Source organism: Nannizzia gypsea, genomic scaffold, assembly GCF_000150975.2.
Source record: "Nannizzia gypsea CBS 118893 supercont1.5 genomic scaffold, whole genome shotgun sequence".
Lineage (NCBI taxonomy): Eukaryota > Fungi > Ascomycota > Eurotiomycetes > Onygenales > Arthrodermataceae > Nannizzia > Nannizzia gypsea.
The window spans coordinates 352,582-380,495 of NW_003345197.1; the positions used below are offsets into that span (position 1 = coordinate 352,582).

Below are 27,914 nucleotides of genomic sequence, written 5' to 3' on the forward strand. Positions count from 1 at the left end.
GACATGAGCTTGTGGGGTAACTAAGTAAGTGGAAGGACAGGGTCAGAAGAAGCCTTCGAATTTGGGAGCAAAAACGAACAAACGACAAACCATCCTGAACGATATCTCAGACGACCGACTTTGCGGACACGAGGCGGAAGAGGTCGTTCGAAGGCTGCCTGCAACGAGTGTATGGAGAAACGTGAAGTCTCGGTGACGTTCCGCTGCGTTTCAATTCTCCTTTCGCTTACGGTTCTACTTCGACCTGCCTGGGACAGGCTTGTTTGACTCAGTTACAGCTTGCCCTAAGCTGCTTTATGGGTGCTTGGAGCTTCCTACGGCTCTAGAACGAAGCTTGGGACTGTATAAGAAGACCTCTTCTGCTAGTAGAGGGAGTGAAGGAAGATATCTCGACAACCCTTCATATTCGAATACGGGTCAATTCGGACGTCAGCTCGACCATTTCCAGTGCCACAGCCCTCGCCACCCCATATTTGCAACTCTCTATCCGGATGAGAAAGAAACTCCAGGGTGACGGTAAACAGCTTGGTCTCCGAGTTTTTGTGTGCACAAGCCTTAGGGAGCACAAAAGCTGGATGATGTTTGCAATACACCTCATTACGCATTGAACGCCTGAAAGGGACCCCCTAACGATTCCACAATGAAGTTATCACTGCATAAACGTATCCTGCTCAGGGAGCAAGGTGATAATACGCTGGACACCAGTATCCGTGGATTTTACGGTGATAAGGCGTGGATCGACGATTTGGACATAGTCAATGTATTAGGCGGCCATAACGGTTGCGTCAATGCCTTATCGTATGTTTGTGCAGTTTCAATCTCTCCATGTATACGACGACAATTAACAAAGCGCTAACCGAATATTTTCCATGATAGATGGTCGAACTCCGGGAAACTCCTTGCTTCAGGATCGGATGACAAGCATCTAAACATCTTCTCCTATCAACCAGAATCGACAGAAGCGTCATTTTTCCTCAACACAACTATTGTTACGGGTCATTCAGCAAACATATTTTCTGTGAAGTTTATGCCACATTCGAATGATGGGACCTTGGTATCCTGTGCCGGTGATTCGGAAGTCCGTGTTTTTGATATCGAGCATCAAGGAAGATCTGCTGCCACAACGACTCCTCCTATTCCCTCAGCTCGACGAAGAAGGATTAGTAGTTTCTTCAGTGGTATGCGCTATCTGACAGAGAATACGACGAATTCTCGAGTGTATCGGTCACACGCAGACCGAGTTAAACGAATTGTTACTGAGAATTCTCCTCATCATTTTCTCACTTGTTCCGAAGATGGAGAGGTCAGACAGTGGGACCTACGCCAGCCGTCGTCTGCATATCCATCTCCCCGTGGCGGCCAGGGTTTTATGGCTTTTAGGCCAGGCTTGAGACATGACGACTCCAACGTTCCGCCACCCCTAATATCTTATAAGCGATACAACCTCGACCTAAACACTATCTCCTGCTCATACTACAAGAAGATGAAGAAACTAGGCTGGGAGGCATCCGACCTCGTCCCCAACGTCCTTGATGACCGCGAGGGCGAACTACAGGCAGAACGTGGTCAGCCAGGAAACCACACTCCCCCAAAATCTTCGCATGACAACGAGGCAATGGGAAAGGCTACACGTTGCGTAAAAAGGTTTGCTCCTGGAGGCCAGAAAAAGATGAGAAGAAGAGATAACGGGCATATTACAGCTTGCAAAATTAGCAATGCCAATCCAAATGAGATGATTGTTAGCTGGTCTGGAGAACACATTTACAGCTTCGATTTGGTCCGCAGCGAGGATGCATTGGATCATAAGGAAGGGGATGACAAGGAACATTTGAATGGTACCGGCACTGAAAGAGCTAAGAAATCAAGAAATAGGAAAAGGAAGCGAGGAAAAGCCCGCTCCGTCAGCTCTTCTAGCAGTGGATCTCGCCATCAATCTCGTCTCCGGCCTGAGAGTAACGAATCAGAAGACCTAGCCTTTAGAGTTCGTTACCAAAACGGCGAGCTCGAAGATATCCCTTTCGACTCACTTCCAGGAACAAGCCTGGCTGATACCCCACAGGAAGTCCTTGAAAGGGCACGTGAATCTGTCCTCAACGAGGCCCAGAAGCTGAGTCTTCGAATAGCCAAGGGGTTGGTAGAAGTTCGAAAGTTGCTCTTTTCGGTTGACGCTTCCACTCGTGAGGCTGCCGAAGGACAGTCGACGGCTGACCCTACCCCGTATACTTTCTCGTTTACCGCCGTTCTTGGGCTTGCAGCAACCTATTTGCCTGAAATGGACAATGTGATAAGAAATTGGGGATACCCCTTAAATCCTACCCATGGCGATGTCGTTTTTCAACAGGCTTTGCGCAGCAATAGGGAGTCATCTCGTCGGTTTATTCAGGCTTCCGGTACCTTAGCCAGAGCTCTTGGCGGTAGAATACAAACGGCATCGGGTGGTAACAGCCCACAGCTTCAATTTTTCCGTCAGATTGAACCGGCTCCTACTGAGAACGGCATTATTGACCATAGCAGTCAATTTGGGTACGATTTCTTGAAGGCAATTGTACTATGGCTTGAAGGAGGGAGACCAGCTTTACTAGAAGGTTTTAAAGAGAGACCTGCCGAACGTCGCAATGCTGCTAGATTCCCCATTCCGCAATCTGCAACAGACGAGGCCATCGATACCATTCTGATACCATACTTGAAGGGATTGGCTGGGAACAATCCAATTGTGAATGTTGATACCTCGAGATTTGAAGTTGACGAATCTCGAGTGATATTTTCTTCTCAACCTCATGCAGTGAATGCTTTTACTCAGGCAATCAAGCTACCTTTGGAAGACCTTTCTGGCGCAGCCATGTCAACAACTGACGGGGAAGAAATCCCAAGGGAGCATTCTAACTTATCTGCCCTAGATCACCGTGCTGCTATTCGATTCTGGGGTTTGAAGGTAGGGAGAGGTATCTTAATGGATGTTGGTGAAGGTGTCAACTTTGAATTTGTCAATCGAGCCTTCGGTGGCCTTCGAGCCACGCTTGAAGAGGATGACGATGAAGACGACGAAAGAGAAAGACTACAGGAGGACATCAATCCCAACGAGGAAGAACAGGAAATATCTGAACTTCGCGTTCTGAATAGGCACTCACGCCACCACAGTCAGCACTCACATAGAGAAGCCATCCTTGAGGATGATGTCAACGAGGACCATGATATTGAAAGCTCTTCTGAAGAAGATGAGGAAGAGGACAGCGACGATTCGTATAGCGAGAGCGATAACAGTGACTATGATTCTGAAAATGAGAGGTTAAGGGATGATGATGAAGATGAATTTGGAATATCCACCCAGTTATCGTCAACGTGGCGCAACTCGGTAGAGTCACATGTACCCTGCTCTTCTCATCTAAACGTTTACCGAGGACATTGCAATGTGAAGACTGTTAAAGACGTCAACTACTTTGGTTTGAATGACGAATACGTTGTCAGTGGAAGCGATGATGGAAATGTCTTCATATGGGATCGAAAAACATCAGATCTACTCAACATTCTTAATGGGGATAGTGATGTGGTCAATGTAGTCCAAGGTACGGGAGAAATCCGGTGAGGGGAAGCATGCTACCTATACTAATTAAGGAACAACTAGGTCATCCATACGAACCTATCCTTGCTGTGTCAGGAATTGACTCGACCATAAAAATATTCTCGCCTGACAATCGAGCACAAAACGATGCCAGCAATGGTATCAACATTGCAAATCCTTATGCTCAATCTGATCTGACTGTTGGTGTCGAGAATGTATTGGGCCAAATAAATTTGAGAGGCCCCGGACTTGCGAGTAGGAAACGGCTGCATGACAGTTATCAGATTCTAAGCCAGAATGACGTGAACCGCCAGGGGGGGATGAATGAGGCCTTTCTTACGGTACGTTTATTGCAACCCTTGACTATCCTTCGAAGAGGCCTATCATTTGCGGAGTGGGCGGCCTTGTTCTAAAAATGAAAGCCTATTGTACCACTTGATGCTACCATCCCGGATGTGCTCGTACTCTATACGTTGATATTGAAAGTAGCTCGGATACTCATTTACGGATTTTTCAAAACATTTAGAGAAGCATGCTCGCCCGTGTAGCAGCAACGCTAAGGGATAGACATAATGTTAGGCTTGGATTGGCCGGTACTCATGTTGGAGGAGACGAGCACCAGATTGTGCTGGATGAAAATTGTTCTGTAAGCCAACCTAGCCCAGCCGGCACCAAGTTTACAGTCACTAATTTCTAATATTTGTATATATAGGTTATGTGATTAAACATCCAAACATCTCCCCATACGGCTGCCAATTATCCCTTCCCTAGCTATGTTTAGCAATACGAAATATATTGTTTGCAGGTCTCTTCCTATCCCCGCCCTCGAAGTCTTTTCCGACATTAGGGAAAGGCAGTGAACCGGCGTTGGGTATCTTTACTTTTACCGTTTGTATGCACTGGCGCTAGTTGCATAATCAAGAATACTAAGAAGGATGTGATACTGGCACCCAGTCATATAGACTAAGCCAATTACTACTGAGGACGCTTATTCAGAAGCTGCCCTTTTCATGTCAATACTTATCGTGGACTAATACCTTCTCCGCAGAGGTTATGATGCCGAGAGCAACAGCAGAGGATGAAGGTGGTCATCTAACAGTCTCTCGGGTGCATTCCTGTCTCCTACAATATTCAATTAAGTACCTAGGTACCTGCGAACAAATATTGTCACGTGATACTCGTGAATTTTTCTGGGGCGACGGGCATCGTAGGTTGACATGCAAAATTCAAACAGCTGACCCCGTTGGTTTCCATATATCGTGCTATCCTATAGCTAGGTATTGTCGTTGAGTACTTTTGTGCCTCCGGTATTGTCCATGTTCTTCTTTTCTCTCAATATCTATCCCTTACCCCGCCAGGAAGTCCACAAGTGCTGTCAAAAGAATATAGAATGTCTCTGCAGCAAAAAGAGATATGTGAGCCAGATTTATTGAAGAGACGGCGAGAATGCTCTTTGATGATTCATATTGACCCATATAACCCGATGCGATATTACCAACGCGGCTTAACATACCAAGCGCTTGGATTTCCCGACTTAGCTGCTGCTGACGCCTACCGTGCTCTGACCTTATTCGATTCCGTACTTGATCCCGACACAAGCGAATATCCGGCTCTAAAACGTGTTGGCCCGGAAGCTCTTTTGGATTTGAGCTCGCTCGAGGCTTTCGTGGGCAGTGGAGGAGATAGCGAGGATTACGGAAACTACCACGATGAGGAAAACCCCACGTACGAACCAATTTCGGATAAGGAATATGCTGCACATATCATCGAGGTTTATGAGCTATTAGTGAAATGTCTTGCCCAGTGTGGTTGTTTAAGGGACGCCTACGACATGTGTATGCAGGCTACCAATTTACCTATAGCAGGGATCAACGGGAGATCGCAGAACACAGAGCTACGGACGCTACTCAACAAGATTAAAGAAGCCGCCATTTCTACTAACAAGGATTTATCTGACTTTGATCCTACAACCCTTCCGGCTCAAGGCCACGCCAGGCGATCCTTATACCCATGGAACACCCACGAACCGGACCGAAACAAACCACAGGTTGTACAGTTCTTGAATGAACGGCTGGCCCAGATAGCGCCAAAATGTGAGGTTCGTACAACAGCTTTACCGTCTTTGCATGACAGTGTTGTGGATGGAAACATACGAGAAGATATCACTTTGGAGGGTGGTAGTGTTTCCATCCAACTTGGCTTATTTGCTAAGGAAGACATTGCTCCAGGCGAGGTAATTTTACACGAATCATCAATGTTAACGGCGACAAACCGACTACATGATGATATATGCGATGCTTGCAATGGTCGCTTGCCGGAACTCTCTTCCTCTGAGCCGCCCGTGGCTTGTGAGGATTGCCATGATACTATATTCTGCAGTCAAAAGTGCCATGATCTAGCCCAGGAGCTCTATCACGGTGCAATGTGCGGTCAAGATGGGCTGGAGTCTATTGGCAAAGATGTCCCAGATCCAAAAGACAAAGCAGATTACCTATACCTTCTATTGCTTGAGCGTTCCATTGCAATGGCAGCCACTCAAGATGTCCATCCTCTTGAACTCCCAGAAGTCAAATACATCTGGGGTGATTTCTCCTCTTTGGATGAGAAAGAAGACTATCTTTTGGATGCAAATTTCACTAAGCGACCTACATCAGCTACACTACCGTTTTCTTTCCAGCTTAACATCGTCCAGCCTATGCGTATCCTGGATGAGATGGGGATTGATCCGTTCAAATCATTAGATCGGTACGACACCTGGGTCCTAAATACTCTATACGCCAAGTTCCGTGGGACTGCATCTGGTCGTCTATCTACATGGGATGGGGGACCTGAAGTTTGTGCGGTACACCCCTTGTGGTGTCTGGCCAACCATAGCTGCGATCCAAATGTGCGGTGGGAATGGGGTGGTGAGATTACATTTACTGCTAGAACCAAGGAGGCAAGAGTTAAATGGGGACCAGACTCCAAGTCTAGCATGGGAGGTATTTCGAAGGGCGAAGAAATCCTAAATCACTATTGCGACATCAGCCTTCCGGTCAAGGAAAGACGTGAATGGGCCATGGGAGCATTGGGAGGTGCCTGCCTATGTGAACGCTGTGTCTGGGAGGTTACACAAGCATAAGCGCATAGGCCTGAATCTGACTAGCAGATCACCACTGATCCTCCGTCTGAGCTTATTGTTTGTACGGAAATACTGCTACCTGCATCATTCCTTTCTTATGATACCCAATAACCACATTTATATTGTTTGAAACAAAGTCAACACTATAGGTCTACTTTACGGTATAGTAGTGATTCCAATAGAACGAACTAGATATCATTGGCTTGGCTATCTCTAATTTCATTTTGCATTATCACTTCCCCATCGCACCTCCACCCTCACAGGTAATTAGGTTTCGCCCGATGTCAATTCTAGTTATGGGCAACGTTCACGTTGATAGGGCCGCCATCAGAAAAGGACGTGATGTCACCGTTTCCAACACACTCGGTGTATCCGTGGTTGTAGCAACAGTCGATGATTTCTTGGATTTTATTGGCGACAGTGGCAGCGTCGGTATAGCTGTTCACCGAGGGGTGATCACCGGTACGGCGTAGCGTCAGTTTTGCGCTTCCATAGGTTGCAAAGGTGGAGCCGCTCCTGCCAGAGACACGATATTGCCCGCCATATGCCTGAACGGCACCCTTAAGCCCAACAATATGATCCCCCTTAGTACCCTGCTGGTAGACGCAGCTAACATTGCTCGCAAAGGCAGTGGGAGCCAAGATGGTAGCCAAGATGGTAGTAGTGGTGAATTTCATTGTGCTTCGATTTGGTCGTGGGTTTTGAGCGTTCTAAGCAGCAGTTAGGTAACTGTATGTGAAGGAGTTTGATTTAGAGATGATGTGGATTCTCATACGTATTGTGTATTTGGATATTAGGATTGGGCTTTTTGATCGATGTAAAGCTGAGCTGAAGAGAGTGATGAAGGAAAAGTCGCCAGATGAAGAGGTTGAATCACTCCTTTTATAAACATCTCTGAGGTAGGTAACCATACTAAACTACTATTGCTAGCTAGGAGACTCGGCATTCCGGATATCAAAATGAAGAGTAAGCTCCGCCGCATAGCTATCAAGCGGACTGACTACTCCGACCCTGGCAAGCCATCGTTTAATATACATGTCAGGGCTCACTCAAGCCTTACCTTAGCTAGCTGCTTGATGACAATCTCTTTGTATAGTTAGGCAAACCTTATCTTGTGGAGACAGAAGGATGAAGCTTTCCTTCAGATAAGCTTAACTCGACTGTTGATTGGAAGAACAGCCACCAACCTGCAAGGGTCGGAGGAATAGGCCGACCGCAGCTATGTTGACGTGCTAAGTCTCCACATATTATTTATTTACTTGTCCTGCACACAAAGAAGGCTCCTTCACTTTGAAAGAGGTGTCAAAGCCAGGTTTGTTCACTTCACCGCGTATCCACTAGACAGGACAGCTTGAAAGAAAGGCTGTGAATAACCATGTTACTAGCCTAACAATCTATTCACAGTTAGTCTACTTACTATTAGCAATACCTCTATAAAAGCTAACTGTATCGCCGAGACCTTTGACTTTACACATACGCGACAACCAATAACTAACCTTGCCTCTATGGCTGCAGCTCCAAAAATGACCCGCTCGCTGTCTCTTGAGAGTATGCCTCTAGATATTCTATGCATAGTCTGTGAACGCGTTGTGGAATGTGACCCAAGCCGGCAGAGCTTGTATTCCTTCTCCTTAGCAAGCCGACGGTGTAGCATTGCAGCAGTGAGACAACGACTAAGACGCGTTCAAATAACCTTGGAAACCAGAAAGAAACTGGCCAATGACCTGGCGATATGGAATCACATCCTAAAGCCTCATGGGAACGCCGACTACGTACAACTCGTGAGAATAAATGGAAGCATGCGCCTAGAATACGGGAGGTTTGCGCCCCGTACGGAAACTGAAGAACAGCAAGATGACGAATGGGGAACAGATCTTAATTGGCATTGTGACAACGATTCGGTCTGGGAATATGGCGAGAAGAAGGTTTGCACCGATGTGATTCTCTATGGTGGAGATCGACCTTTGACAGATGAAGAGAAACAGTCCCAAGAGGCTGCCTGGAGGCCCCTTGTAAAGTTTATCAAGAACCTATCTGGTCTTAAAGACCTAATTTACGCCTCCACAGATCAAATTCCGCCCTGCATGCTGGAAGCACTACACCTATATCACCCAAAGAGTCGCCTACACATGCGCCAATTCACCCTCCACAGCCTTTTTCAATTGCCCAACTCCCCCCAAGATATTAGCCCTGAAGAGTACGCGCTTGTGACATCGCCATGCTTATACAGCATATGTCCACTGCTTTCAAATTACGATATTCAGGGAAGAGCTTCCTTTAACGCCGAGGCAATTTTACAAATGGTAGCTGGGTTGGCCCCAAATCTAAGATATGTGTCCATAGAAGTACCGGTCACTTTTTTTGCGCAAATGGGCCCGAAACCGGCATGGCGCGGGTTTTTTGTCAATAAACCTCGAGAGGAAGGTAGTTCCGAGCCAACTGGGAATCTTCGGAGCCTTTCCTTCAATTACACTAAAGACTTAGCCTCTTCTGCACTCCGAGCATGGAGCTGCCATACGGACTTCTCCAAACTGCATATCCTTCGGGTAACGAACAACGACGGTGTTGACATCATCCGTACTTTGGGTCAAATGGCAGCGGAAGGAAAATTTAGGTCCCTTCTCTCTGTCAGCCTAAGGCTATATCCTCACGCAGTGGCAGATGCTATGATCCTTGACGAAGAGATGGCTGGTTTTCTACGAAATATGCCTCCGCTCAAGGAATTGCAACTGACTGGCTCCGTTGCTGAACGGACATTCAATGCTATTCTTGAAAAACATGGTGATACCCTACTTAGACTGGATTTTACTCCATCTCGCAAACACGCAGCGGGAGGGAGCTTATTTGTCCCCTTCAACAGTGAGGTGCGAGAGATTCAGAAACGATGCCCGAACCTCAGAATGCTTGGCCTTCTTATACCCCGGACTAATGGGAATAAAGACGAAGTGGATATATATCGGACTTTGGGCGAGCTGAAATACTTGAAGCATATCATACTGACGTTTGATTTTTCCAATGTTATCCACTACACACACGGCTCAATAGCCGATGCCTGCGACGATAAACTATACATTGGTCACAATGCACTTGTATCCTTGGATCAGATGTGTGAAACTTTCAAAAACCTTGCCATTGACGGAAATCTCGCCCTTTCAGTATTCCGGGTGATAGCTACTACCAACCGTCTTGCCTACCCTTCTAAACTCCCTTCACTGCAATACCTCAAACTTCAATCCCGGGGGCATGGCGAATTTGGAAGCGAAGTATTTAATGATAATCTTGCGGATATCGCGAAATGGCTTGGTGGAACTTGGGTTTGCACGAAACTCCAAGAGCATGGGGATTTCGATAAAGCGGTTACAAAAGAGGCTGAGTGGTTTGAGCGGAAGTTTTCTGAGGGGAAAATTGAGGTGATATTTGATGTGACTAGACCGGGTATTCATTCTGTGAAAGCTCGGTTTTATCGAAAGGTCTGGCAAACGCTCTGGCAAACGCTCTGGCCAGGGCCTACAGATGGAAGACAATGGATGCATAATTGGTCCAGCTTTCCGTTCTGGCCAGGGTCTCCAGATGGAAGAAAATGGGTGCATGATTGGTCCAGCTTTCCGCTCTTGGAGGAATAAATCTGTGGGACAGCGTTAACGCCTAGCACACCCTTGGCTTTAAACTTTGCAATTGCCCTTCTCTCTCCATCTTTGTACTCTTCCTGCACTTTCAAAGCAAGGGGTACAGGGGATGACCATAGGTTTATACCTCTTAATAGTGTTCGTTATCATTATCATCATCATCACTAAGTAACATGTAGCCATAGAAAAGGGAAATGCATTGATGCTGGTATAAACTTTAAAAACGGAAAAGAAAAAAGTTACTTTGCATGCAAAAGTAGTTCTTCATAAAGCTCCGAAGGAATTTTTTGTACGACTAACACCGTCAGCGCGATTGTTTCTTTTGCATCGATGGGTGGAAATGACCGGAGGATTTTATTTGGGCTACGCAGAGTTAGTAAATGTTCTCAGCATTGAGTGGTATAGGGGAATAAGCCATTTACCTCTGACTCGCCAAAATGACATCCCTCATCCGTATTAATTGTGCAACAATGCACAATATATTCAAATGCGGTCCATAGGCGAACAGGAAATCCCAAAGATGCAAAACCTCTGGAAGAGGCGGCGTACAAGCACACAGTGTAAGAACGGATGGGAATGCGTATAATTCGGCATGCATTCCCTTGCTGAATAAGTGATTCGCTAGCTTTGGCTCAACAACTTCTAGGCAACGATCCACCAGCTTGACGCCTTTGTGGACTCCGTCCATCGTACTCTTAGCATACCCAGGACATTCACGGGTTATAAAGTGGTGAAATAGCGCGTACGCTTCCACTTCGCTTCGTGATGCATAGAGGAACGGTGCACATAGAACATTCATCCCCTGCACATATATTGCAGCGGAATCCGACAAATTCGCCCCCTGATCATCAGCTGCAGCGGCATGGACATCGGAAAGGAAAACCGATGATGTTCTTCTCGAGTTTGACTGTTGTGAAGGAGAAAGCTGACGCAACGAAGCTGCGGCCTTAGAATCATGTATCTTCCATGCTACTGCGTTGAGAAGTCGTATAAGACTTGCTTCCGTGACCCTTCGTTTAAATAGCGGGTCAGTGGCTAGGGTTCGAAATGTATCATTGCGGATCTTGGTATATGCTGGTGACCGACCCCGGTGGACAAGAGAGAGGTATTCGTCAGTTGGTAGAGGAGGTATATCGAGAAGTGCCAGCCAAATGTATATACGGTGCGTTGACTCCAACAATGAAACGTTAGCACAAGAAACCTTATATACTCCCAGGATGATTAAACCCTCTTACCATCCCATCGTTATCTGCATCGACTCTCGTGGATAAAATCAGGTACCGCAGCTCCTCAAGTCCAATCGCAATATTGTTATTCGGAGGGCCCTCTCTCAAGAGATTTTCAAGCCCGGAACGTCTGGTGAGATAACCAATTGACCCCGATTTTCGATTAACGCTGGGCCGCTTGCGTGGCTGGGCAGCTCCAGGAGCGGCTCCAGTAACATCGCTATTTGATCTCCCACGGCCATGAGTTGGTGCGGGTGTTGTTGCGGCAGCTGCCTGTTGGTCGGGTGTTTGCTGTGCTGATGTCTCTCGAGTGTTAATGGCAGTTGTATTTCGGGAAATCGGAGGTCGGGAGCCTACGGCCGGGCTACTTGAATGCGTTGATAGGGTCTGGTGTGATTGGAATCTGCGTAATGTTCTAGTGGGTTGAGGTGGCTGCAGTCCGCCTGATCCTGCGGGGGCACGAGGTTGGGATGGTTGAGGCATGCTTGCTGTCTGAATCAACAGAGGGAGTACCACGGCCCTATATTAGGCGCCAGAAAATGTCCCTAGAGCGCGTAAATGTGAGTGGCTTTCAATAACCCGGGCGATATGCGGAGGGCTGGCGTGCAAGTCATGGTTTTCTAACCCCTGCTCTGAAAACTGAAAACCAGCCTCATCGCGATTAATTTGCCCAGCGCGTCGGGCGATCCAGCCAACTTTCTACGGATTCGTCCAAAGGATGAATTTATTTTCGTCACGTGCGCGCATACTGCTCTTGGCAATATCAAGCTTATTTAGAGTTTAGAGGGTATTCTGACCCTTTTAAGAGCAAGGGGGAAAGAAGCCAGCAAAGAACGAATAATCGACGGGCTATATAGGGCGAAGAGGTGCAAATATGAACACCTTCGGGCCGGCTGGGATTCAGGTGCATCAAGGAAACAGTGGGTTATTCATTCTACATATATTATTATTCATAATTAAAAACACCAAAAGCGACGCTACCCAGTTACCAATGCAAATTGACACTATCACGTTATTGGAATCCGCAGATGATGCTTAGCTTTCCTTCGACTTCGACTTATCGGCCTTCGGATCCCCCGCGCCACCCGTCAAACTTCCCACAAACTCCTCGTACCTGAACACCTCGGCTCGACTTCTTGACCCGGAAAGAGAGGGCGATTTCCCTTTGGGGCCAAACGCGCGCCTGCTAGTAAACCCCTGTATGACTTCGTTTATTTCACTTTCTGTCAGCGGTCTCTCGTCTCCTTCGGGACTGGTATGAAGTAAAGCGTCTCGAAGCTCTGCCAGGTCAATCTGGCCACTATCATCCTCGTCAAACGCCGCAAAGGCATTGAGAAGCTCTTGAGGAGACGAGAGAGGCGCTAGATAGGTTGCGATCTGATTTAAGTATGTCGGAAGGTTGATTGAACGAGGGCCATTTGGCGGAAAGTATGCCCCTGTTGCTAAAGAAGAGGAGTCTTCGCCTAACCATAAATAAATGAGCAAGAATATTAAGCCGAAGACACATCGAACGCCGAAAAGGGGATCAACTAACCAAGATTGTTCAAAGCATCCGCTACATCTTCCCTGTTTACTTGGCCATCGTTATCACGATCAAGTACTTGGAAAGCCTCACGCATCTCCCGCAGCTGCGCCGGAGGTATCTTGCTCAGCAGATCATTGCTTTTTGGCGACCTTTCAGGTGTTTTGGGTCGTCCCATAGCCGAAAACCGATCTTGAACATTAGCTCCTTTTGTAGGTGAAAGCTGCGGTGACCTAGGGCCAGGAGAGGGCCGTAGCCCATTGCTGCCGTTTGTAAATACATCTCCGCTCTCTCTTTCCAGTGCTTGGAAATGGCTCAATTTGCTGGGGGAATGTGTGGGGGTTGTTCCCCTGCTACTAGGACTTCCAGGTATATTTGGTCGGGTCACTGGTCCAGGTGATGAAGGCGGTGGTGAGGTGACAAACGATGGGCGCCGGAAAGGGGAGGAACGAGGAGATCCAAAGGAGAGAGGTGATGGTTTATATGGTGTGGTGTTTGGTGTACCCTGCAGCGTTGTCAGTCCATACTGCTGTCCTTTGTATACCGAATACCAACTAACTAATCATACCATTTTTCCGTTCTGCTTTATTTAAAGCAATCAAATAGATGATAAGACTGTCACGGCCTGAAATCCGTAAATATTTGATACGTAGTCGTCCCAATTCCCGTTGCAGTTCGCTTTCTTCGTTGTTATCTTACCTCTGATAAGCCCAAGTCGTTGCTATCAGAAAGCCCAAAGCGGAAATCAACAAACATTGGGCAGGATAAATTATTTTCCTCTCCCGAACGCAAAAACGTTGTTCCTTTTGACTTAGTCATCAGCGCAACACGTGAAGGCGCCAGGCCAGCCAATCCCAACCCTGTTCTCAACCTGAATAGCCGCCAGTACAAGAGAAACCAAGAAAAGGGACCCTCTGCTTGCATGGCGCATCGCATGGAGAGAGAGGCACACACGGCTGTTCCTGGGGCGTCCTTAAAGGTACCTTGGTCTGCGCAAACTTCTGATGGATTGATATGCAATATTCGATAAGCGCATTGCGTCAATAGCGAGGTACGTTGAAATACGTCGACTTATGCGCCCAAGGTGGCTGCCGTGGTATTAACCATCTTGCTATGGTGTAGAATGCAATTTCTCGTTCCAACCCCTTTAATCCTCTGATTATACCTTCGATATTTAATTATGGCGAACTCTCTGGCCAGACGACCCTCTACCAACGGCTCTTCTCACGACCGAGGGACCTCCTTCACCTCCATCCCACCGTCGTCTATATCCCCACATCAGTCCGTGGCCATTGGACCCAGGAAAAACCGATCGCAGACATCTCTCAGTCACAAATCAATTGGCAGCTCCGGAGAATCCTCACAGCGGCGATCTGTACATTCCTATGGCAGCTTTCAGGCCCAGAAGCGGAGGTACAAATCACAGTACCCCGCTGACTCTCCCGAACCGCATGTCGAGTACATCCTCGTTGCCTCGTTTGATGTAGATCGGGGGCCTATCATGGAGCATCAGTATCCTAGCGCAATCAGTGGTGACGAGAGTATGCTGGCAGAGCTTATGCTGCCTGATCAAACACATGTTCGCAGCCAGGATTGGACAATCTTCTTTTTGCATAAAGATAATGGTGGACCAGAAGAAGATCCTGAATCTGGAGAAGATAAGGACGGAGATGACGGACAAGGCGAAGAGAAAAATCAAGATGAATTATCTCACACCTATCCGGAGGAAGACGACGCCGGTAGCGCCGGTATGGATGATGAACCGCCCTTGATGTACGTCCTAAACCTTGTGAATACAAAACAGGACACATCAGTCAAACGGTATTTCCAACCACATTCTTCCTTTGCTCATGAGTTGATACACTGACAAACCTAGTGGTGCAATGGTCAAGGCAATGGCGATATGCACAAGACACTCATTTCTGCACATATACAAAGTTCGTTCTCCGCAGTTGGCTGCAATCTGACCTCTACTAACGGGTACCATAGCCATTACTTCTCCTTGCCTTGGAAGATTATTTTAAACATCCCTTCCCGGAAACTCTGGCCAAATTATATGATTCTCTTAATGCCATGGATCTTTCACTAATGCCATGTCTTTCATACCTTGAACGTCACATACTTCAGTCAACTGAGACAAAAGATCTCTTTGTGGAAAAGTTCGAACGGATGATTAAACAGAGACTTGCAGATGAAAAATCAGAACTAGAGCGTCAAGGCATTGATCCCCAGAAGGCCGGGCCTCCACCTCGATATACTGTACCTCGCGATACCCATGAGTTTGAATCTAAAATCGTCTACAACGATATTGCAATTCCAGTCAAGGTTCCTACAGCAATCTCCCCAGAAACAGTGGGCGACTTTTCCTTGGTCAAACTGATACAGACATTTGCCGGTCCCCATGCAACCTCCCCACAACCATTTACTCTACACCCTCATCTAACTAGCAGCGGACCTTTCACACATCCCATTATTGTGCTGGTGAATGCTCTACTTACTCAGAAACGGGTTATATTCCTAGGGCATAATCGGCCGTCTGGGGAAGTTGCTGAAGCTGTGCTTGCAACATGTGCTCTTGCTTCAGGAGGAACACTACGGGGTTTCACTCGCCACGCATTTCCCTACACGGACTTGACTAAGATTGATGAGCTTATCAAAGTACCCGGCTTCGTAGCCGGTGTCACAAACCCGACATTTGCTAATCATCATGAATGGTGGGATCTTCTTTGTGACCTCCCTAGCGGACGGATGAAGATTAGCAATCGCGTCGAGGCAGCCCCAGTGACAGAAGGGATGCAGTATTTCCAACCGCAGAACCAAAATTCCTCCTCATCTATACTCGGCAGCTCATCTACCCCTCCAGACCTTACTGGTGATGTGCAGTTTATGGATGATATACTTAAAAGCATTGCTTCAAGACACAGTGAAGGTGTTATTCGAGCCAAATGGCGTGCCTATATCAACAAATTCACCCGGATTTCGGCCGCCTTTGAAGAGATAGTCTACGGGGCAACTGCCCTTGATATCGTGGGCCCTGATGAACCTCCACCAGATTCATCTCCAATGCGTGAGCGCTCAGGAGAATCAACTCTACGCGGACACGGGTACGTTTGGGTCGATGAAGCCACCAAGCAACGTGAACTCGCTGCTTGGGTACCACGAATTGAGGGATGGAGGAATACCCGGTCATATTACTATTTTATTCAAGATACTGCAACAATGCACCTTGTTGGAAAGCCATTGAAGGGACTAGACGTCCAACATCACCATGATCGGCTGCGGACACTCAAGCTCAGCGATGTCGATGCTAAGGCAGTATATGTCGCATTCTCAAAATCCATCAAAGATTACAACTCTATCTGCCAACTTCTTTCAGTTATTCCCGAAACACAGGCTGGGCTCTTTTACCTCTCTATGGGCCTCTTTCATAACGACTCAGTTGCTCGCAATGCTACCGTTGATTTACTTGATCGAATATCCGTCCATGAAGCTGGTCGACATTTCTGGGCTCAGCTCAGCCGGTTTGCAAGACTAGCTTACTATCGCATTAAGCGTGATAAAGAAAGGGAAGTAGCTAGCCCACTTTCCTCCCCCTTTGATGATACTACATCTCACAGCCTAGTCGGAGTGGCCGTGAGCCATACTTCAGTTGGAACCAAAAAAGGAGTTCGACGAAGCTGAAAAGAGAGTTATGTTTAATGAATAGTTTTTTTTTACTCCGAGATTTATTAAGCACATAATTTCTCAATTTTGAAGTATCAATTCCCTCTAAATTCTTATCGTTCCATAACACCCCAGTTTTGATTACCCATACCGCTATGTATTCATAGGGAAACTACGATGCATTTTGTTATTTTTGAGTGATGGTCCACATTTGTATATCAACGGCAACATACATATTATAGAAGCAGGTTTGCTTGATCCTAACTAGCACCAAAGTAGTTGATAATGGCAATGTCAATGCTTACTTCCAACCAGTCCCATGCGATCGACAGACACGTAAAACGCTGTAGTCTATTAACTACCTAGTTTCCTAATAGCCTAGATTGTCGCCGTTAAGGCAGGTATAGCCAGCCACATACCAATCTCACCTTGGTGGTTGTTAGAGCCAACTCTAAAGCCGAGCATGAGATCGAGATGCAAACGATCTAGAGGGCAATTTTTAACTATAACTTCCCCGGGAATTGATAGATACGAGACCTCTCGTGGCAAAGCTACAGACCCAATCGATGCGACCTAAATACGGGGAGATAATCTAGGTTACTCAACAGCTATTGGATAAGGTCAACACGCCGTCACATTTTGTGTATACTTCAACCTTATAAAACTCAATCTACCATACCGTGATGCAACATATCAGCCCGGCTATTGCTCTTGCGGCCTTACCGCTCTTTCATTAATCGGCATCACGCTCGCCCAATTCGGTTGCTGCTCTTGGTCACGTCAATGCTCCAGGGGTCTGATAGATAGCACTGCCACAGGAACGCCACACTCAGGACCATGTAGCCATAGCGGGATAGAATCAAGTTCTATTGTTCAGGATTTTCTCGGTATTGTGTCTTGACTATATCGCCGAAATATAGCCGAAACACTTGGCAAGTAAACCGGGTGGCTGCAGTCAGGTTGTCCTCTCTAGCTATCATTAACCGGCCAGGGGTTAAGCTTGATGATCTAGTTATATTGCCGAAGGCGAACAGATAGGAAATACCAGGGTATTAGGATCAAACCCTTCTCTCCTGTCTCATTCCATTTTGTTTCTCTTATTTCCTTTGGTATTCCCGGGATATCTTTTCCTGGTATTATCAGGGTCCCAATTAACTTCAATCAAGCAATTTAACATGTGGCAACTCTCGCTTTTTTTTTTTTTTTTTTTTTTTTTTTTTTAGCAAAAGGGAAACGCAAACGCCACCCCTTTTCTTGTACCTTGACTGTTCAATCCGTGTCCAATTAAGGCTTCGCAGAATTAAGCCGAGTGTCTTTCGCGGAATATCGAGGTGACATAAGGTGAAGTGTTAAGGATCAAGGGTTAACTGTAGCCACCACGTGAAAGAGGAAACAGGCAACAGCGGAATGTACAGAGTGCACAGGAGGTCTGAGGCCTGCTGTTAGCCAGGTAGTTCATAATACCGAATTGGCTCCAGAGCTTATGGGAAGTGCTCTGTACCAGAACATAGTAAGGTCCCATCGACTATCAACAGTTGACCATCCAATTCAGCGTATCAACTGTGCAGATGCATGCCACGTTGACGCTTAAGCTAGTCATCTGGACCATTCTTTTTGACTACTCCTTCCCCTCCATCCTTTTTATCATAATGTTTATTCCTTCTATCACCACTTCCCATTCAATTTTGTGTATTCTCTTCTCGAGTGCCTCCAGATCTTCATCCACACCCTTTATGAATGGAATCTCGCGTATTAAGATTGGCTCGCCCATATCAACCTCGGCGATGACCTTATGTATCATGACTCCTGTCTTATCAATTTTGCCGTCTAACCAAGCTTGCTGGGCGCGTTCAATTGCATGCTACCATCTGGAATTAGAATATCAAGCAACCATAGTAGAGCAGTCATGCCAAAAGATCAGAAGGGTAGCTTCCCAACTTACAGTTCCATTGAATGCACCCGGTAGTGCGGGATGTAGATTTATAGTATCCAAGCCAGCCTTCGCCATTGGGTCCAGGAACTTCTTTGACAGCACATACATGAACCCTAGACAGACGACAAGATCAGGTTTATCGTCCAGTACTATCCGTGCCAACTCGGTGTCGTATTCCTCCCGAGCCTTCTTTACGCCTTCTTCGGTGTTTGGGTGTTTCTTCTTGTATGTTAGTAAGTTATGGTATACGGTAGGTATACCAGCTTTCTTTGCCCGCTCGAGGCCATAGGCGTCTTTTCGGTTCGACAGTACACGCACGACTGTAGCGGGGAGAGTCTGCGCGTCAATTGCATCGATCACGGCTTGGAGGTTGGTGCCGCTCCCGGAGATGAGAACTGTGAGGCGCGTAGGAGAAGCCATTCTGTCTTCAACGGTCTTTTTTACAAGTTGCGTCGTAGAGGAGCTGTTTTTTCTGTCCCTTTGTCGCAACAACCAAAAAAAATGCGGTTCAACTTTCGACCCCGCGCACCGTTTATCTTTAGATTAGATAATCTATCACATGATATCACATGACATTACTTAATAAGCAGCGCACTTTCGCTTAGTTTTTTCTCTTGCACAAAAAGTTTTCGATTTTTATTTCTTGCTCGACTTCGACCAGCAAGCATCAACGACCAATTCCAGCATCCCGACCTTCTTCTTCGACAGCAAGGACAGACACCAGACATCCATCGCAATGGCCAAGGCTAAGAAGACCACTGATACCCTCTCCTCGCGCCTTGCGCTTGTGATGAAGTCCGGCAAGGGTATGTTGTTCTGTGTCCAGACGTGGGAGAATATGTCTAGAAAGCTAACGAGATCATTCACAACAGTCACCATGGGATCTAAGTCTACTCTCAAGACCCTCCGCTCCGGCAAGGCCAAGCTCATCCTCATTGCTGGAAACTGCCCACCTCTGCGCAAGTCCGAGCTCGAGTGTAAGTCGTCACCAGACTTGTGTGTGTTTGCGCGTAAAGTTGTCTGGGTTCGAAACTGATTGATTTGTGTATACAGACTATGCTATGCTCGCCAAGGTCCCAGTCCACCACTTCCACGGAAACAACGTAAGTTGCTCAACCTCCTATTTCCCCTTTTAAAAACCAAAAGAAAAAAATCCTGGAAAAAGAAGTGAAGTACTCCACGTGCGTATTCGCTGAGAGCCAATTCCTGCGTGGGGGAAAAGCGCAACAAAAAAGACAGCTCTATCTCCTCCATTTTGCTCTGCGAAGAAGTTACACGAGAAACACGTAGTGGACTATTCTCAAGTGTGACTTTGGAGAGTAGTAGTTGCTCTGAGAAGGGATTTCCCTCCCACATGCTATGCTTCCTATACCATGTGCTGGGATATTGCTGGAGAGCTTGGCTAACCGCTTGGAACGCTGTTTACGTTCGCCCGTATAGATTGAACTTGGAACTGCCTGCGGTAAACTTTTCCGCTGCTCTACCATGGCCATCCTCGACGCCGGTGACTCCGACATCTTGACCCGTGAGGCATAGATGTGCATTGATGCTTGCGGAAGTGTTCGGGGTCCATGGCCGCTATGATCAACGCTTAAAACCCCACGCCTGGCTAGGCCGGGAGCGGGAGGAGCGAAGGAGGAAAGAAGAAAATATATCTGCTGGCGTGCGTCGTTTAAGCGGCCGAGCTGAGTTGAATGTCCAAAGAGGGATGGAGGAGAGCTTCGTTAGCTACCCTAGGCTCTGCTCTGCTTGTGCATTGCTTCCTTTTTGCTTGCAGCCTGCCTGCTGTGTATTAGTAGCCTTCCCCCAACAGCGAGCCGACAAAAACAAAAAAAGATACAAAAAAGTTATCCAAGCTCAAGCGTTGTGACCACCTGCCAGGCGTCTTTCCCTCTTTGCTGACCGTGCGTCTCGAATTGGGGGCTTGTTGGCGACGTTGCAGCTCTCCCCCATGCCATGCTCTCTGGTCCGGCTAAATTGAAGCAAGGGGTTCATGAGGTTATGATAAATGATTATATTTAGATACCAATCAACGGCTTCTACAAGCGATCAGCCGATCATGTCATCTCGCTCAACCCCCTTCGCTGCTCGTAGGATGGACGCTTTGCTGTAGAACTAAAGTACCTTGTCTCCGTACTCCGTACTCCGTAGAACGATAAGACATACGACTTGCCCGACTCTGCCCATGGAGGCTCATAAAACGCGCAAGAGGATGATGGATGGGCTAATGCAGGCGCTGACCAAAAGAGTCATCTGTAGCTACACGAAGCTGACGAGGCCGCTAACGACTCTCTGGTCATCTGCTTCTCTCTGCCTGCGTGTCTCGCTTTTCTTGACATCCCCGAAAGGCCGAGAAAGCGAACAAAGGCACAGGCAACCAAGATACATAGCTGCAAAAAAGAAGGAGAGAAGAGAAAAGAGGCTGCCTGCGTAATGCCATAACCAGTTATGTGTTGTACCGCAGGCAGGCAGATTCCAGATACCTAGTAAGTATAGCTCCCGTACAGGGTACTGCGGTGACGCCCCGATTTACTCCGTCCTCTGCGTCCTTTCTGTACTACCAGGCGTCTTCCTTCTGTTCGCTCGCAAGCAAGCAATCAATCAATCAATCAATCAATCAGCTAACCACGGGAACGCGCAGACGCCCGAATCTTCTCCCTCGGAGAAGCAAGTTCGAGGCTGAAACTGCTCGTCAGCTTGCCCATCCAGGCATCGGGCCTAGCTAGTGCCATGCGCCCTGCAAAGCCACGGCTAAACGGAACAGGCATATGGATCTCTCCCCTTCGCGAACACCGTCGACACCGTCAGGGCCTGAGGCTGGGCTGCTCGGCGCTCCCGGAGCTGGCCGGCGCTGTCTTCGCCAACAAATGGTCCGAATGGACCGTCGGGGCGGGCATATTTAATTTTCATTTGTCAAAATTCCTCGATCCTCAAGCTCTCTCTGGCTTGTCTCAATTATATTGTTATCCCCAACTAGCGGGAAAAAAATTAAGAAACCTCCAAGTTGGCCAACCTGGTTTTGACAACGGAGAATGAATGGCGGAGATCCTCCAGCAGCCTTATCCTGGCCTGGGCCGGGCCTTGGAGCCTTGGGTCCTAGGCCTGGGGTATGTACGAGGTATGATCTGGCTCATATCCACGCTTCCAACCGTTGAAAAAGGGCTGGAAATCGTGTTGAGCAGCACGTAAAAAATAATAGTAGGGGTCTGCCGCCACACATTGAAAGCAAGAAAATTGGGTCCCTTTTTTTGAGGAAAATATGCCCATTCCTGGTAGTCTGTTTATTTCTTCCCGACGGTTCCAGCGGGGATAGCAGGTGCTTTTCTAAGCTAGCTTCGGCCCAAGAGCAGGTGAAGGTGACGACCTTGATATAAGTTGGCTCATAAGGTTGCATCGTCTCGCTTATTGCCCGCCGCGCGTGGGAGTTATTAATAAAAAATTTTCTCTCCAGGGACGAACTTGCGCAAACCTGCTAGATGCTTTGCTTGATCCCTTCTCCTTGGGCCTGGCCTGGCTGGCTGGCGGGCGGACAGGTCCTGGACAGTGTGGCCAAGCAACCCAGCGACGTGGGAGACAGTGGCGCTGGGCCATCTCAGATATCCAGACCGTATTCATGCACCTGTTTGCTTAGCTTGTCAAAAAACGACGGAGAAGAAGCAAAGAAGACCGCTCTTCTCTTTTTCTTTTTCTTTCCTGCCTCGCATCATTGATCACATTTTTGTTGGATCGATAGTCGATAGTCGCCTCGTCCCTTTTTTGGTTCCTGTTCCTGCGGCGATGGCTGGCTGGTTCCTGAGGCGTTGGGATGCCTGAAGGAAAGGAAAAAAAAAACAAACACTGACTGGTTGAAGATGCAATTTGCACATGCACTGGCCATGGCTGGTGCAATGTGTCACGAAGAGGAAGCAATAGCAAAAAGGAACGAAAAGAGGTGGGTTTATTGGGTTGATTAATGATCAGTCGCCCCAGGGCTGAATGAAGCCAAGCGACGAGACGACGTCGTACATGTATATACGCACACAAACAGAGGCAGAGAGAGTGAGATGCCACGAGGAATGGAGGAGGGAATGGAGGAAGGGGAATCGGGGGCCGAAGCCAGTTAGTTATTCTTATCTCGAATCCTTCTCTGCTCGCTCGACATTGTTCAGCTCCTGTACGTAGTACTGGCTCTGTACGTCATTTGGGGTTCCCTTTTTATTTTTATTTCCCTTACTTAATATGGCACGAAACAAGAAGACAGATGGAGCAGTGGACATGCATCTTCGCCTTGCTGGTGCCCATGTCTGATGCCATCATCCATCCCTGGGAGTTACTTACGTGCAGATATCTGGCATCCAACCTTAAAAACAAGGGCGAAACGTTTCTCCCGCTGCTTGCCATAATGCATCATCTGCAGGAGGGGATGCTGGATGCTGGATGCATGCTGCATGAAGTGAGAGAGCAAGAGATGAGTTGGCAGCGTCGATATTAATAAATATAACCTCTGGACGGGTGGATAGATACGTTCAACCCCCAGCGATGTTGACTTTAACGGCATATATTTTCGTATTACGGAGTATGTCTGTACCTATTCCTGGCGGCCACCCTCGTTAGGTCTGTAGGAGGGAGTGGCATCTTGATAAACCCCATATGCAGTACGGAGTACTCCCAGGCCAGGTCGGCACAACAACCGCCCCCGCGAACGGCCGGGGAAGCTGGGTGTCCCTTCCGATCGTAAATGCGTGTCTTCTTCTGGCAGTCATCGACACCGAAACGAGACGATGGAGCCCTGGAGCCCCTCTATATGCCCACCAACCCATCCGGATGTCTCTCTGCTTGAGGAGTCTGATCTGCAAAGTCCGATGGTCGTCGACCTGCTCTGGAAGCATGTAAATACGTCTTTGGATGATGATGCATCCATGCATTCAAGCTGCCCTTGCATCATAAAGACCTATCGTGTTGTTGTATAATCCTCCGTAGCTGTGCTCAGATATTCAGCCATCAGGTTGATAGCATGCCCGCCGATCATTTCAACCACAAGCATGACTTCATACTCTTATCCCGTCCTCTCTGCTTTTCCTTTTTGTTTTGGTTTGTTTCTATCCTTTGTTTTTCTTCTTATCTGGTCGGCAATTGAAAAGGATCGCGGCTGGGTGATACACAAATGGGTTCTGCATCCTTTACCCTAGATAGGCAACTGACATCACCCGGTCCGAGCGAACTACATGGCTTAGATAGTCCCTTTAGCAGCATCGTGAGCCGCTAAGCACGATCTAAAAAGGAAAGAAAGTGAACATAAATATCGAAAAGGAAAGGACAAAAAAAGAAAAAGTCGATAGGTGTCGATAGTCAAGGCAGGATCGCACTGTTTGCGAGCCTCCATCGGACATGATCCAAGTGCCATGTTCGATCTGCTTGCCCGCTCGTCTCTCTGGCGAGTCAGGGAGCAAGAGACGGCCTGGGGATAACGTCACTCTGCAGTGGCTGGTACGATGCATATAGCGCATATAAGTAATGCATAGTGGTATTTTTGGGGGTCCTTCGATAACAACTGTGAGTGTTTCTGCATCCCAAGCACAGGGGAACACGAGGTGCATGCGTATATTTGGTAAGTTATGATGCGCATTGCCCGTAAGTCAAGAAGACAGGACATGGAGGTATAGCAAGTATACTGGGTATAATGCATAGCTATACTGCAGCACATTATGCATTGTCATGATCCCGGATTTAATCGTAGCCGCGATCTCCTCGGGGCTGCATCTGGGCGCATCCCCTGCTCGATAGTACGATACCAGCCAGCCGGTGATGGACGGCATCAACAGAAGCAGAACATGTCGACATCAGCATCACCGTCTGCGGTCTTTCTCCGATAAGAGGTCGATAGCGTTGAAGATTAAGCGCAGCTTGAACGTCCTGCTGATGCTCTAGTGACGGCCGTCTTTCCCACTTCCCGCGTTCCCCTTTAACCAAACCGGTGCCTGATCCGTCCGCCGGACTGGTGGAGAGATATGGATGGCCTGCCAGTTCGTTTCATCCACTCATCTTTTTTTGATATCGCGTCGTCGTCGCCTCCCGTTCAACCGGTGAGCAAAGAGATATGCAAGTAGCTCTGTTGGGCTGTTCCGAGTGCATAGCCGGAGCTTCCATGCAGGCAGTCCACCGTAGGCCGGAGGGATACACGGATAATAACACGGAGATATCAAAAAGCGATATCAATAACTGAAGACGCCAGGCAGCCAAATAGTTAGCCAAATATACAGCAGGACTGTGTACACTGCAGGCGCCCTGCCAACCCCATCGCGACAGTGGCAAGCCCGTATCTATCTATGTATGGATGTACGTATGTGTGTGCACCAAGCATGTACCAACGGGGCGCTGACAAGCCAACGCATGCATTGACATGGCTGGCAGCACAACCAGCCTCGCTGCTTGCTGCTGCTGCTGCTGCTGCATAACATCGCAGTCCCCGAGTCAGTGGGCCAAAAAGCAAGCAGGCCAAAACCAGTTCGCTTCCCCCTTTAGCACAACTACTGGGCATGATTTGAGCCGTACCCGCGGCCCACCTCCATTTCGATCGCTTCTTCCGCGAGGAGCAAGAAGAAAAGAAAGCAGCCGATCGATGCTGGCTGGACTATTAGAGCCATATACATTATCATTTTTACCATGTACGGAGTACTTACATATGAAAAAGCCACGCACACTCTGGGTCTGCTGCCGTTTCCGGACCAGGTCGCTCAGGTTCAGGCCCGGATCGACTCAGCCGTGGCATACGAGGGCAATAGACATGCAGATGATACATACATCTAGGCATGAGACTGGCCAGATAACCAGCCAAAACGATGCAAGCCAACGCAAAAAAACAAAAAGAATACAGCTGCCTAGCTAGCCATCTTGTCCATCAGACCAGGCATCATGACTCAGTGTCATCTCTCTCTCTGCCGTCCGCTTTCAAGGAAGCCTTCGCTTCTCTTCCTAGACGGAGTACTACGGACATCCATAACGGCGGCCTTATATGTGTCTTTCTGCCCTGATAGTGGGTTCTCCTTCCTTGCTGCCCTGCCAGGCTGGAACGCTTCCACGAGGGGCCCTTCAGGCTCCCACAAGCCACGCCTTCCGTCCGTTCCATCTCAAAATCTGAAGTTGAAACAGAAAATCACCCTTTAATTCTGCGGTGTTTGGCCCTCGCCTAGGCCATATTTTTGGCTTTTGGGCTCCTGGTTGTTGCTTTTTCCTGGCCAGCAGAAGAGTGTGGCTCAGCCGGCCGTCTCATCTCGCCCTGCTCTATTTTTGCAAATACGTGACTCTTGTTTGGGCTGCCTGCCTTTTTTTTTCAAAACTGGCCAACCGAAGCCTGGCCGCCTGGATGCTGCTTACACTGGGCGAGAGAAGAGAAAAAGCAAGGAGAATCAAGGAAAAGCAAAAACGGACAAAAAATCATCCCTACGACGCACGGTGGAGGGATTGCAGAGTCCCCTGGTATTGCTTTTTCCGCAGCTTTTCATCCTCCGGCTCGGAGAAGCCTTCTCGATATATAACCATCTTTGTTCCCTTCGCTCTGGACTCTTTCCCCTCTCTCTAGATATTTTCTACAAACACCACACTAAAGACTTGGAATCATTCTTGCGCCGGCCGTATATACGAACACAAGCATCTTCAATCTACCATACTCCTTGCATACAACAACACTTGCCAACAGTCTTCCGGCGTGCTCCGGCTATACAAGAAACAGTTACAACAACACAACTATCACTATGTCTTCTTCAGCGGTCCCTCGCCAGGCGCCCAGCACCTCAACACCGGGCATGCCCACTCCTGGCTCTACATACGCTACCTTCGAGGCAGTCCGATGCTCAAGATGCCAGCTCTCTTTGACTTCACCTGGTTCTAAATCAGTCCAATTCGGTGTCAACTGTTACTACTGCAACCGATGTGCCGGCATGGTCGGGTTCATACGATGAATGAACCAGGGACGGTAGACCACACCACGATAACAGTTATTATGCCCTACTTCTTCCTACACAGAAAAGGATACCAGGCTACATCACTGCAATTCTCACCCTACTACAGACGGAGCTTCTCAGCATGAGATTTTTATACACCCACCGTACCCAATTATCCACAATGGTACACCAGGAGATAAACGGGCGTTCTGCCACACGCAGATAGCATCGACCACCAGAGTCTTACCTGCTACTGTCTATACAACGCGAACGAGTCAGTCGTCTAGCAACATTTGACTTCCCACCACAGAAAAAACTTCTACGGTCACAAATCAATACGCGGAGAAAGCGGCTCCACGCCACGTTCTCAAGGTCTCGACCAGAGGAAGACGGAGGAAAGCGAGCCAGGCAGCGAACTAGTCTACCAGCCAACCAACTATCACCACACCATTACCTTATTCACCTTTTTCCTTTCTTCCCGCCTCCCCCCAAAACAGGCTTGAAACGGCCTTGATTCTAGCTTCTCTTAAGAAACAAAATTAAGAAGGGATCAGTTGCCGCCCGACCCACCGTCTATCAATCATATACTTCTCTTGTGGAGCTCTTGAGCCAGATGCAACGGTTCTTTCGCCTCCCGATCCCCTCCCCCTATTTCTGCCCTACTCTACCCTTTTCAATCCCCCACCATGCATACTCTCCTTTTTCAATCATGTGTATTATCTAGATATCTTCCTATCAATCAATAATATCCCCTTACATTCTCATCTATACTAACGGGCGGCTACTGGCCGCTTTGGCGTGTCTTCCATAACTACTTAAACTACCTCGGTACTAGCTCGCCAAATTTGAGTTAACATTCAAATCTACTTATTAATTTCCAACTTCAAGATTTGAGTCTCATATCTCATTTCCTGTGCCGTCCATGGTAGTAGTAACAGCGGTCGAGGCTATCCTGATCATTTCAGTGACGCTTGGACATGAAGCACCAGCGCTTCACTTGGGCTCGAGCTGTAGCTAGTAGGTGCTCTATCATGACCTCTCTAAAAATGCAGCGGTCTACGATAGATGGACTGGTCTGGCTCTGGCTTTGGCGGTCTTGACCAAACTCTGGTTAGCTTTGCTTGTCTAGATGTGTCGGAAACCCTGATGTCCAGATTATCTAATAATGGAAATCATTTACCCTTTGCATCCAAACTGCTGGATGTAACCGTATAACTGACTTGCTACCAGTTTCCCTATTCTCTCTCGCGGCTGGTAAAATGCCCCAACGAAGGTTAACAAGCCACACTGATCATCGCCAGTTAATCAAGCTTGCTCGATATTTGCCTCCCTTTGCTAGTAGCTG

The 27,914-nt window shown here is 47.8% G+C and overlaps 9 protein-coding genes across 9 annotated transcripts; 5 read left to right on the plus strand and 4 right to left on the minus strand.

The window, feature by feature from the left end:
- Positions 1-640: 640 nt before the first annotated feature.
- Positions 641-4,280, plus strand: MGYG_09105 (hypothetical protein; the record flags this gene model as incomplete). Its single annotated transcript, XM_003171387.1, has 5 exons — positions 641-798; positions 877-3,563; positions 3,623-3,900; positions 4,086-4,205; positions 4,272-4,280. The coding sequence occupies 5 exons, from the start codon at positions 641-643 to the stop codon at positions 4,278-4,280; spliced, it is 3,252 nt and encodes a 1,083-aa protein (XP_003171435.1).
- A 669-nt stretch (positions 4,281-4,949) lies between these two features.
- Positions 4,950-6,680, plus strand: MGYG_09106 (hypothetical protein; the record flags this gene model as incomplete). The annotated part of the gene is made up of 1 exon (XM_003171388.1): positions 4,950-6,680. The coding sequence occupies one exon, from the start codon at positions 4,950-4,952 to the stop codon at positions 6,678-6,680; it is 1,731 nt and encodes a 576-aa protein (XP_003171436.1).
- A 290-nt stretch (positions 6,681-6,970) lies between these two features.
- Positions 6,971-7,357, minus strand: MGYG_05981 (hypothetical protein; the record flags this gene model as incomplete). The annotated part of the gene is made up of 1 exon (XM_003171389.1): positions 6,971-7,357. One exon carries the CDS (start codon positions 7,355-7,357, stop codon positions 6,971-6,973), a length of 387 nt encoding a protein of 128 aa, XP_003171437.1.
- An 828-nt stretch (positions 7,358-8,185) lies between these two features.
- On the plus strand, positions 8,186-10,303 carry MGYG_05982 (hypothetical protein; the record flags this gene model as incomplete). Its single annotated transcript, XM_003171390.1, has 1 exon — positions 8,186-10,303. The coding sequence occupies one exon, from the start codon at positions 8,186-8,188 to the stop codon at positions 10,301-10,303; it is 2,118 nt and encodes a 705-aa protein (XP_003171438.1).
- Positions 10,304-10,545: 242 nt separating this feature from the next.
- Positions 10,546-12,015, minus strand: MGYG_05983 (cell division control protein 16; the record flags this gene model as incomplete). The annotated part of the gene is made up of 3 exons (XM_003171391.1): positions 10,546-10,669; positions 10,729-11,477; positions 11,542-12,015. 3 exons carry the CDS (start codon positions 12,013-12,015, stop codon positions 10,546-10,548), a joined length of 1,347 nt encoding a protein of 448 aa, XP_003171439.1.
- Positions 12,016-12,567: 552 nt separating this feature from the next.
- MGYG_05984 (hypothetical protein) lies at positions 12,568-13,810 on the minus strand (the record flags this gene model as incomplete). The annotated part of the gene is made up of 3 exons (XM_003171392.1): positions 12,568-12,995; positions 13,067-13,559; positions 13,754-13,810. 3 exons carry the CDS (start codon positions 13,808-13,810, stop codon positions 12,568-12,570), a joined length of 978 nt encoding a protein of 325 aa, XP_003171440.1.
- Positions 13,811-14,234: 424 nt separating this feature from the next.
- On the plus strand, positions 14,235-16,735 carry MGYG_05985 (hypothetical protein; the record flags this gene model as incomplete). Its single annotated transcript, XM_003171393.1, has 3 exons — positions 14,235-14,827; positions 14,931-14,991; positions 15,044-16,735. The coding sequence occupies 3 exons, from the start codon at positions 14,235-14,237 to the stop codon at positions 16,733-16,735; spliced, it is 2,346 nt and encodes a 781-aa protein (XP_003171441.1).
- Positions 16,736-18,335: 1,600 nt separating this feature from the next.
- On the minus strand, positions 18,336-19,070 carry MGYG_05986 (phosphoribosylglycinamide formyltransferase; the record flags this gene model as incomplete). Its single annotated transcript, XM_003171394.1, has 2 exons — positions 18,336-18,578; positions 18,660-19,070. The coding sequence occupies 2 exons, from the start codon at positions 19,068-19,070 to the stop codon at positions 18,336-18,338; spliced, it is 654 nt and encodes a 217-aa protein (XP_003171442.1).
- A 316-nt stretch (positions 19,071-19,386) lies between these two features.
- Positions 19,387-20,186, plus strand: MGYG_05987 (60S ribosomal protein L30; the record flags this gene model as incomplete). The annotated part of the gene is made up of 4 exons (XM_003171395.1): positions 19,387-19,456; positions 19,523-19,627; positions 19,704-19,753; positions 20,091-20,186. The coding sequence occupies 4 exons, from the start codon at positions 19,387-19,389 to the stop codon at positions 20,184-20,186; spliced, it is 321 nt and encodes a 106-aa protein (XP_003171443.1).
- Between the last annotated feature and the right edge of the window lie 7,728 nt (positions 20,187-27,914).